Below are 11,365 nucleotides of genomic sequence, written 5' to 3'. Positions count from 1 at the left end.
GTAACTGCTGTATTACTCAGGGGTGTGAATACTTATGTAAATAATAATTTCTGGACTTCATTTCAGTAAATTGCAAACATTTCAAAAACTATGTTTTCACTTTGTCATTATGGGTATTGTGTATAGATGGCTGAGGGAAACAATATTAGTAATTGAAAGAATGAAAACTTTCGAATGCCCCGAGTGGCACAGCGGTCTAAGGCACTGCATCTCAGTGCAGAGAAGTCACTACAGTCCCTGTTCGAATCCAGCGTATCACATCCATCCGTGATTGGGAGTCCAATAGGGCGGCGCACAATTGTTCGGGTAGGCCGTCATTGTAATTAAGATTTGTTCTTAACTGACTTGCCTGGTTAAATACATTACTTATATTATATCTGTGGCTGTTGTTGATGTGGCATTCTCTCAACCAGCTTCACCTGGAATGCTTTTCCAACAGTCTTGAAGGATTCCCATAATTCTGAGCCCTTGTTGGCAGCTTTCCTTCACTCTGCGGTCAACTCATCCCAAACCATCTCAATTGTGTTGAGTGTTGAGGTTCGTGATTGTGGAGGCCAGGTCATCTGTTGCGGCACTCATCACTCTCCTTTTGGGCAAATAGCCCTTACACAGCCTGGAGTGTTGGGTTATTGTCTTGTTGAAAAACAAATGATAGTCCCACTAAGCACAAACCAGATGGGATGGCGTATCGCTCCAGATGCTGTGGTAGCCAAGTGTGCCTTGAATTTAAAAAAAAATCACAGACAGTGTCACCACAAAAGCACCCCTCACGCAAAGCACCCCACACCAACACACCTCCTCCTCCATGCTTCACGGTGGGAAACACGCATGCGGAGATCATCCGTTCACCTACCTGCGTCTCACAGAGACACAGCGGGTTTGGAATCAAAAAACTCACATTTGGACTCATCAGACCAAAGGACAGATTTCCACTGGTCTAATGTCCATTGCTCGTGCTTCTTGGCCCAAGTCTCTTCTTATTATTGGGGTCTTTAGTAGTGGTTTCTTTGCAGCAAAGCACACCTGTTAATTTAAATACATTCCAGTGTTTACCTCATGAAGCTGGTAAGGAATGCAAGAGTGTGCAAAGCTGTCATCAAGGCACAGGTGGTACTTTGAATAATCTCAAATAATAAAACTATATACTGATTTGTTTAACACTTTTGTGATTACTACATTCCTATTGTTTTTTAATAGTTTTGATGTCTCCACTATTATTCAACAATGTAGAAAATAGTAAATTAAAGAAATACCCTTGAATGAGTAGGGTGGTCCAAACTTTTGACTGGTACTGTATATCTATATATAAAACTATACCTGTATGCGCTGTTGCCCCAGTCGGCTACAATGATGTTCCCGTTCACATCAACGGCCACGCCTGTAGGAGCATTAAATTGACCGTTGCCCTCTCCGTTAGATCCAACTTCAACAGCAGCTCTCCTCTGGGGTGAACACCTGGAGAGAGGAGGGAGGGAGGGAGGGAGGGAGGGAGGAGGAGGGAGGGAGGGGGAGGAGGGAGGGAGGGAGGGGGGAGGGAAATGGGACTTTTTTAATTGAACCAGGACTTTTTCCCTTCATTCTGTTGGTTTAATTAATGAAGGTCATGTTTAGTTTAAATCCAACCAGCCTAGTGAACATTGGGTGGGAGTGTCCTGATAAGTTAGTTGCTTCCTTGACAGAGTGGTTGTGAAAGTCTGTCACTATGATCTAATTGTTGTTGTTGACGCTGCAAAATGAGGACCTGGTCGGAAGAGAGGAGAGAGGAGCAAGAGTGGAGAGAGGACGGAGAAGGAGGTGAGAGAGGAGGAGAGGAGGTGGAGAGAGGAGAAATGAGAGAGAAGAGAGAGGGTTGGAGAGAGGAGGAGAGGAGGAGAGGAGGTGGAGAGAGGAGAGAGAGGAGATAAGAGAGGAGAGGAGATATGGATCATAATCATCACCATCATTATCATTCTCATCATCATCACCATCATGACCCTCAGCATCATCATCAACACACCTGCAAACTGTTTGTCGCCTTGCCGCGGTACCCGAATTTAGAAACGAGCTTGCCGGTTGGCTGAAGATGAAGACGGTGCATGCCTTGTTGTCAACGACGATCACATGACGTTCTGATCCACTGACACGCCCTTCGGTCCCATTAGCCTACCAGAGCCCAGCTTGCCTGACAGACAGACAGACAGACAGATACACAACAAATCAGAGGACAGGTAAGCCTGAAGATAGAATAAAGTTACCTGTATGTCACTTTTATGTCACCTGTAGATCGTTGTGCTCAGACATTTGAAGGGGCAGATGCTCAAAGTCACCCCTCATTTTTTTTTGCCTTAATTAACAACAGCGATGTTGTACGTATAGCCTTATTCTAAAATTGCTTAAATAAAAAAATCTCCTCAGCAATCTAAACACAATAATGCTCTAATGACAAATCGAAAACAGGTTTTGTGAATTTATATAATTATTTGTGAATTTTATATAAATAAAAAACAGAAATACCTTATTCATAAGTATTCAGACCCTTTGCTATGAAACTCTTAAATGTGGCGCAGGTGCATCTGTTTCCATTGATCAACTTGATTGGAGTCACCAAATTTATAAAAAATAAACCGAAATACCTTATGTAATAAAGTGTTCAGACCCCTTTGCTATGAGAACTGAGTTCAGGTGGATCCTGTTTCCATTGATCATCCTTGTGATGTTCTACAACTTGGAGTCCACCTGTGTAATTCAATTGTTGACATGATTTTGAAAAGGCACACACCTGTCTATATAGGTCCCACAGGTGTAAGTACATGTCAGATCAAAACCAAGCCATGAGGTCGAAGGAAATGTCCGTAGAGCTCAGAGACAGGATTGTGTCGAGGCACAGATCTGGGGAAGGTACCACAACATTTACGAAGCATTGGAATGTCTAAGAACACAGTGGCCTCTATCATTCTTAAATGGAAGAAGTTTGGAACCACAAGAGTCTTCCTAGAGCTGGCGCGGCAAAACTGAGCAACCGGGGGAGACGGGCCTTGGTCAGGGAGGTGACCAAGACCCGATGGTCACTCTGACAGAGCTCTAGAGTTCCTCTGTGGAGGATGAGAACCTTCCAGAAGGACAAACCAAGATTGAACGTCTGAGAAACTTGGCACCATCGCTAAGGTGAAGCATGGTGGTGCAGCATCATGCAGGGGGATGTTTTTCAGGGGCAGGGACTGGAGAACTAGTCAGGATCAAGGAAAGATGAACAGAGCAAAGTACAGAGAGATCTTAATGAAAACCTGCTCCAGAGTGCTCAGACCTCAGACTGGGGTGAGGTTCACCTTCCATCAGAAAACAACCCTAAGCACACAGCCAAGACAATGCAGAGTGGCTCGGGACAATTCTCTGAATGTCCTTAAGTGGCCCAGCCAGAGCGACTTGAACCCGATCGAACATTTGGAAAGACCTGAAAATAGCTGTGCGCGACTCTCCCCATCCAACCTGACAGAGCTTGAGAGGATCTGCCAAGAAGAAATGGGAGAAACTCCCCAAATACAGGTTGCCAAGTTTGTAGCTTCATACCAAGAAGACTCGAGGCTGTAATCTGCCAAAGGTGCTTCAAAAAGTACTGAGTAAAGGATCTGATACTATGTAAATGTGATTATTTCAGTTGTAATTTTTCTAAATGTGCAAAATAAAAAATAAACTGTTTTTGCTTATCATTATGGATATTGTTGTAGATTGATGAGGGGAGGGAAATTATTTAATCATTTTGGATAGGCTGTAAGTAACAAAATGTGGGAAAAGTCAAGGGGTCTGAATACCATTATTCTCTACAGGGCCAGGCTACAGGCAGAATAACCGTTTTCTCTACTACGGGCAGACAGCAGAATACCATTATTCCTACAGGGAGACTACAGGCAGAATACATTATTCTCTAATGGGCAGATAAGGCAGAATACCTATTCTTACCGGGCAGACTAAAGGCAGAATACATTATTCTCTACGGGCAGACTAAGGCATACATTTCTCTACAGGCAGACTAAGCAGAATACCATTATCTCTACAGCAGACTAAGCAGAATACCATTATCTCTACAGGGCAACTACAGGCAGAATACCATTATTCTACAGCAGACTATAGGCAGAATCCATTATTCTCTACGGCATAACACTAGTAAGACAGCTGCCGTCAGCTGCTAGCTATGCAGCGTCAGTCTGTATGTTATGCAGTTCCAGTCAGCCACCTTGCTCGTAGTAATGTTATTGCCTGCCGGTCAGGCTTGCTAGTAACCCGTTGATGCACTGCCGGTCCAGCTACATAGCTGGTATGTTTGCAGTTTTCATCAGCTACATAGGCTTAGTAATGTTTATGCAGCTGCCGGTCAGCTAGCTAACTAGTATTGTTAGTCAGCTTCTGGTCCAGAGCTTGCTACTTGCAACGTTTAGTCAGTTTACGGTCTGCTAGCTACAGTGAGGGAAAAAAAGTATTTGATCTGCTGTTTTGTACGTTGCAGCTGACAAGAACGGACAGTCTATAATTTTAATGGTAGTTTATTGAATCAGTGAGAGACAGAGATACACAAAAAAAATCCGAAAAACGCAATGTCAAAAATGTTTATGAATGAATTTGCATTTTAATGGGGAAATAAGTAATTCTGACCCCTCTGCAAAACATGACTTAGTACTTGGTGGCAAAACCCTTGTTGGCAATCACAGAGGTCAAGACGTTCTTGTAGTTGGCCACTCAGGTGCACACATCTCAGGAGGATTTGTCCCACTCCTCTTTGGCAGATCTTCTTTCAAGTCATTAAGGTTTCGAGGCTGCCATTTGGCAACTCGAACCTTCAGCTCCCTCCACAGATTTTCCTATGGGATAAGGTCTGGAGACTGGCTAGGCCCTCCAGGACTTAATGGTGCTCTCTTGGAAGCCACTCCTTTGTGCCCTTTTGGCGTGTGTTTTGGGTCATTGTCATGCTGGGATACCCTCCACGACCATTTGTCAATCTGGCTGAGGGAAGAGTTTTTTCACCCAAGATTTGACGGTAATGGCCCGTCATCGTCTTTGATGGTGCGGTGAAGTTGTTCCTGTCCCTTCTAGCAGCAAAACACCCAAAGCATAATGTTTCAACCTCCATGTTTGACGGTGGGGGATGGTTTCTTGGGGTATAGGCGCATTCCTCTCCTCCAAACACGGCAAGTTGGGTTGATCCAAAGAACTCCATTTTGGTCCATCTGACCCAACAAGTTCACTACCCAGTTGTCCTCTAATCAATTCAATGTTCATTGGCAAACTTCAGACGGGCATGTTATGTGCTTCTTGAGCAGGGGGACCTTGCGGGCGCTGCAGGATTTCAGTCCGTCACGGCATAGTGTTACCAAATTGTTTTCTTCGATGACTATGGTCCAGCTGCCTTGAGATATATGACAAATCTCCTGGTGTAGTTTTGGGCTGATTCTCACCGTTCTCATGAATCATTGCAACTCCACGAGGTGAGATCTTGCATGGAGCCCAGGCTGAGGGAGATTGACAGTTCTTTTGTGTTTCTCCAATTTGCGAATAATCACAGAAACTGTTGTCAACCCTTCTACCAAGCTGCTTGGCGATGGTCTTGTAGCCATTCCAGCCTTTGTGGTAAGGTCTACAATCTTGTCCCTGACATCTTGGAGAGCCTTTGGTCTTGGCCATGGTTGGAGAGTTTGGAATCCTGATTGATTGATTTGCTTTGTGGACAGGTATTTTTATACAGGTAAGAAACTGAGATTGGAGCAGCTCCCTTTAAGATGTTGCTCCTAATCTCCGTCGTCTACCTGTATGAAAGAGCACCTGGTAAGCAGAAATCTTTTTGATTGCGAAGGGGTCAATAACTTTTTCCCTCATTAAAATGCAAATCAATTTATAACATTTTTGACATGCATTTTCTGGATATTTTTGTTTGTTTATTCTGTCTCTCACTGTTCAAAATAAGACCTAATTAAAATTATAGACTGATAATTTTTTGTCAGTGGGCAAACCGTACCAAAATCAGGGCAGGGAATTCAAAAATACTTTTTTTTCCCTTTTCACTGTAGCTAGTCACGTAGGTGTGGAAATCTCTTAGAGACTTACCCAGAAATACTCACAGCTCTTAGAGACTTACCCAGGAAGACTCACAGCTCTTAGAGACTTACCCAGAAATACTCACAGCTCTTAGAGACTTACCCAGAAAGACTCACAGCTCTTAGAGACTTACCCAGAAAGACTCACAGCTGTAACTGCTGTATTGACTCAGGGGTGTGAATACTTATGTAAATAAATTATTTCTGGACTTCATTTTCAGTAAATTTGCAAACATTTCAAAAACTATGTTTTCACTTTGTCATTATGGGGTATTGTGTATAGATGGCTGAGGGAAAACATATTTAGTAATTGAAAGAATATGAACACTTTCTGAATGCCCCGAGTGGCACAGCGGTCTAAGGCACTGCATCTCAGTGCAMGAGAAGTCACTACAGTCCCTGGTTCGAATCCAGRCTGTATCACATCCATCCGTGATTGGGAGTCCAATAGGGCGGCGCACAATTGTTCGGGGTAGGCCGTCATTGTAATTAAGAATTTGTTCTTAACTGACTTGCCTGGTTAAATACATTACYTATATTATATCTGTGGCTGTTGTTGATGTGGCATTCTCTCAACCAGCTTCACCTGGAATGCTTTTCCAACAGTCTTGAAGGAGTTCCCATATATTCTGAGCCCTTGTTGGCAGCTTTTCCTTCACTCTGCGGTCCAACTCATCCCAAACCATCTCAATTGTGTTGAGTGTTGAGGTTCGGTGATTGTGGAGGCCAGGTCATCTGTTGCGGCACTCCATCACTCTCCTTTTTGGGCAAATAGCCCTTACACAGCCTGGAGGTGTGTTGGGTTATTGTCTTGTTGAAAAACAAATGATAGTCCCACTAAGCACAAACCAGATGGGATGGCGTATCGCTCCAGAATGCTGTGGTAGCCAAGTGTGCCTTGAATTAAAAAGAAAAATCACAGACAGTGTCACGCACAAAGCACCCCCTCACGCAAAGCACCCCCACACCAACACACCTCCTCCTCCATGCTTCACGGTGGGAAACCACGCATGCGGAGATCATCCGTTCACCTACTGCGTCTCACAGAGACACAGCGGGTTTGGAATAAAAATCTCACATTTGGACTCATCAGAAAAGGACAGATTTCCACCGGTCTAATGTCCATTGCTCGTGTTTCTTGGCCCAAGCAAGTCTCTTCTTATTATTGGGGTCTTTAGTAGTGGTTTCTTTGCAAGCAAAGGCACACCTGTTAATTTAAATAGCATTCCAGGTGTTTACCTCATGAAGCTGGTTGAGAGAATGCCAAGAGTGTGCAAAGCTGTCATCAAGGCAAAGGGTGGTTACTTTGAATAATCTAAAATCTAAACTATATACTGATTTGTTTATACACTTTTGTGATTACTACATTCCGTATGTGTTTTTTAATAGTTTTGATGTCTCCACTATTATTTCTACAATGTAGAAAATAGTAAAATTAAAGAAATACCCTTGAATGAGTAGGTGTGTCCAACTTTTGACGGTACTGTATATCTATATATAAAACTATACCTGTATGCGGCTGTTGCCCCAGTCGGCTACAATGATGTTCCCGTTCACATCAACGGCCACGCCTGTAGGAGCATTAAATTGACCGTTGCCCTCTCCGTTAGATCCAAACTTCAAACAGCAGCTCTCCCTGGGTGAACACCTGGAGAGGGGAGGGAGGGAGGGAGGGAGGAGAGGGAGGAGGGAGGGAGGGAGGGAGGGAGGGAGGAGGGAAGGAGGGAGGGAGGGAAATGGGGACTTTTTAATTGAACCAGGACTTTTTCCCATTCATTCTGTTGGTTTAATTAATGAAGGTCATGTTTAGTTTATCCACCAGACCTAGTGAACATTGGGTGGGAGTGTCCTGATAAGTTAGTTGCTTACCTTGACAGAGTGGTTGTGAAAGTCTGTCACTATGATCTCATTGTTGTTGTTGACGGCTGCAAAATGAGGACCTGGTCGGAAGAGAGGAGAGAGGAGGCAAGGAGGTGGAGAGAGGAGGAGAGGAGGTGGAGAGAGGAGGAGAGGAGGTGGAGAGAGGAGAAATGAAGAGGAGGAGAGGAGGTGGAGAGAGGAGGAGAGGAGGAGAGGAGGTGGAGAGAGGAGGAGAGGAGGTAGAGAGAGGAGGAGATATGGATCATAATCATCACCATCATTATCATTCTCATCATCATCACCATCATGACCCTCAGCATCATCATCAACACACCTGCAAACTGTTTGTCGCCGTTGCCGCGGCTACCGAATTTAGAAACGAGCTTGCCGGTTGGCTGGAAGATGAAGACGGTGCATGCCTTGTTGTCAACGACGATCACATGACCGTTCTGATCCACTGACACGCCCTTCGGTCCCATTAGCCTACCAGAGCCCAGCTTGGCCTGACAGACAGACAGACAGACAGATGACACAACAAATCAGAGGACAGGTAAGCCTGAAGATAGAATAAAGTTACCTGTATGTCACTTTTATGTCACCTGTAGATCGTTGTGCTCAGACATTTGAAGGGGCAGATGCTCAAAGTCACCCCCCCCTCAATTTTTTTTTGCCTTAATTAACAACAGCGCCATGTTGTTACGYTATAGCCTTATTCTAAAATTGCTTAAATAAAAAAATCTCCTCAGCAATCTAAACACAATATGCTCTAATGACAAATCGAAAACAGGTTTTGTGAATTTATATAAATTTATATTTGTGAATTTATATAAAATAAAAAACAGAAATACCTTATTGCATAAGTATTCAGACCCTTTGCTATGAAACTCTTAAATGTGCGCAGGTGCAATCTGTTTCCATTGATCAACTTGATTGGAGTCCACCAAATTTATAAAAAATAAACCGAAATACCTTATGTAATAAAGTGTTCAGACCCTTTGCTATGAGACTGAGTTCAGGTGGATCCTGTTTCCATTGATCATCCTTGTGATGTTTCTACAACTTGGAGTCCACCTGTGGTAAATTCAATTGATTGGACATGATTTTGAAAAGGCACACACCTGTCTATATAAGGTCCCACAGGTGTAAGTACATGTCAGATCAAAACCAAGCCATGAGGTCGAAGGAAATGTCCGTAGAGCTCAGAGACAGGATTGTGTCGAGGCACAGATCTGGGGAAAGGTACCACAACATTTACGAAGCATTGGAATGTCTAAGAACACAGTGGCCTCTATCATTCTTAAATGGAAGAAGTTTGGAACCACCAAGAGTCTTCCTAGAGCTGGCCGCCGGCAAAACTGAGCAACCGGGGGAGACGGGCCTTGGTCAGGGAGGTGACCAAGAACCCGATGGTCACTCTGACAGAGCTCTAGAGTTCCTCTGTGGAGATGGGAGAACCTTCCAGAAGGACAACCAAGATTGAACGTCTGGAGGAAACTTGGCACCATCGCTAAGGTGAAGCATGGTGGTGGCAGCATCATGCAGGGGGGATGTTTTTCAGGGGCAGGGACTGTGAGACTCAGTCAGGATAACGGGAAGATGAACAAGAGCACAAAGTACAGAGAGATCCTTAATGAAACCCTGCTCCAGAGTGCTCAGGACCTCAGACTGGGGTGAGGTTCACCTTCCATCAGGACAACAACCCTAAGCACACAGCCAAGACAATGCAGGAGTGTGGCTTCGGGACAATTCTCTGAATGTCCTTAAGTGGCCCAGCCAGAGCCGGTGGACTTGAACCCGATCGAGACATTTGGAAACGACTGAAAATAGCTGGCAGCGACTCTCCCCATCCAACTGACAGAGCTTGAGAGGTCTGCCAAGAAGAATGGAGAAACTCCCAAATACAGGTGTGCAAGTTTGTAGCTTCATACCCAAGAAGACTCGAGGCTGTAATCATGCAAAGTGCTTCAACACAGTACTGAGTAAAGGATCTGAATACTTATGTAATGTGATATTTCAGTTTGTTAATTTTTTATAAATGTGCAAAAATAAAAAAAATAAAACTGTTTTTGGCTTATCATTATGGGATATTGTGTGTAATTGGATGAGGGGCGGAAAATTATTTAATCCATTTTGGATAAGGCTGTAAAGTAACAAAATGGTGGGAAAAGTCAAGGGGTCTGAATACCATTATTCTCTACAGGGCAGGCTACAGGCAGAATACGTTATTCTCTACAGGGCAGACTACAGGCAGAAAATACCATTATTCTCTACAGGGCAGACTACAGGCAGAATACCATTATTCTCTACGGGGGGCAGACTAAAAGGCAGAATACCTATTAATTCTCTAAGGGCAGATACAGGCAGAATACATTATCTCTTACGGAGGCAGACTAGGACAGAATACCATTATTCTCTACAGGCAGACTACAGGCAGAATACCATTATTCTCTAAGGCAGACTAATAGCAGATACATTATTCTACAGGGCAGACTACAGAGAAACCATTATTCTCTACATGGCAGACTATAGGCAGAATACATTATTCTCTACGGGGCAGTAACAGCTTAGTAACGTTATGCAGCTGCCGGTCAGCTTGCTAGTAAGTTATTGCAGCTGCCGGTCAGCTACATAGCTAGTAATGTTATGCAGTTTCAGTCGCCACCTTGTAGTAATGTATGCAGCTGCCGGTCAGCTTGCTAGTAACGTTATGCAGCTGCCGGTCAGCTACATAGCTGGTAATGTATGCAGTTTTTCAGTCAGCTACTAGCTAGTAATGTTATGCGCTGCGTGCTAGCTACTAGTATTGTTATGCAGGCTTCTGGTCACTTTGCCTAGCTTGCAACGTTATGCAGTTTACGGTCGGCTAATCAGTGAGGGAAAATGTATTTGATCCCCCTGCTGATTTTGTACGTTTGCCCACTGAAAAGAAAGGATCAGTCTATAATTTAATGGTAGGTTTATTTGAAACAGTGAGAGACAGAATATCAACAAAAAATCCAGAAAAACGCATGTCAAAAATGTTATGAATTGATTTGCATTTTAATGAGGGAAATAAGTATTTGCCCTACTGCAAAAACATGACTTAGTACTTGGTGGAAAACCTTGTTGGCAATCACAGAGGTCAGACGTTTCTTGTAGTTGGCCACCAGGTTTGCACACATCTCAGGAGGGATTTTTGTCGCCACTCCTCTTTTGCAGATCTTTTCAAGTCATTAAGGTTTCGAGGCTGACATTTTGGCAACTGAACCTTCAGCTCCTTCCACACAATTTTTCTTATGGGATTAAGGTCTGGAGACTGGCTAGGCACTCCAGGACCTTAATGTGCTTCTTCTTGAGCCACTCCTTTGTTGCCTTGGCCGTGTTTTTGGGTCATTGTCATGCTGGAATACCCATCCCGACCCATTTTCAATACCCTGGCCTGAGGGAGGAAGGTTTTCACACAA

General features: G+C 43.9%; 1 protein-coding gene across 1 annotated transcript; it reads right to left on the bottom strand.

Moving 5' to 3' along the window:
• Positions 1–1,331: 1,331 nt before the first annotated feature.
• Positions 1,332–8,421, bottom strand: LOC139026463 (tripartite motif-containing protein 2-like). The gene is made up of 3 exons (XM_070441807.1): positions 8,257–8,421; positions 7,932–8,002; positions 1,332–1,455 (listed from the first exon to the last, which is right to left on the bottom strand). The coding sequence occupies exons 1-3, from the start codon at positions 8,399–8,401 to the stop codon at positions 1,426–1,428; spliced, it is 246 nt and encodes an 81-aa protein (XP_070297908.1). The 5' UTR covers positions 8,402–8,421; the 3' UTR covers positions 1,332–1,425.
• Between the last annotated feature and the right edge of the window lie 2,944 nt (positions 8,422–11,365).

Source organism: Salvelinus sp. IW2-2015, unplaced genomic scaffold, assembly GCF_002910315.2.
Source record: "Salvelinus sp. IW2-2015 unplaced genomic scaffold, ASM291031v2 Un_scaffold4843, whole genome shotgun sequence".
Classification (NCBI taxonomy): domain Eukaryota; kingdom Metazoa; phylum Chordata; class Actinopteri; order Salmoniformes; family Salmonidae; genus Salvelinus; species Salvelinus sp. IW2-2015.
This window is presented reverse-complemented; position numbering and strand designations above follow the sequence as displayed.

Bases quoted from the DNA above. Each gene is read 5' to 3' on its own strand.
- LOC139026463 (XM_070441807.1), bottom strand. From the start codon at position 8,401: ATGGGACCGAAGGGCGTGTCAGTGGATCAGAACGGTCATGTGATCGTC. The intron at 8,003-8,256 runs GTGTGTTGATGA...TCTTCCGACCAG, and splicing joins CGGCGACAAACAGTTTGCAG to GTCCTCATTTTGCAGCCGTC. The intron at 1,456-7,931 runs GTAAGCAACTAA...TCCTCTCTCCAG, and splicing joins TTCACAACCACTCTGTCAAG to GTGTTCACCCCAGAGGAGAG.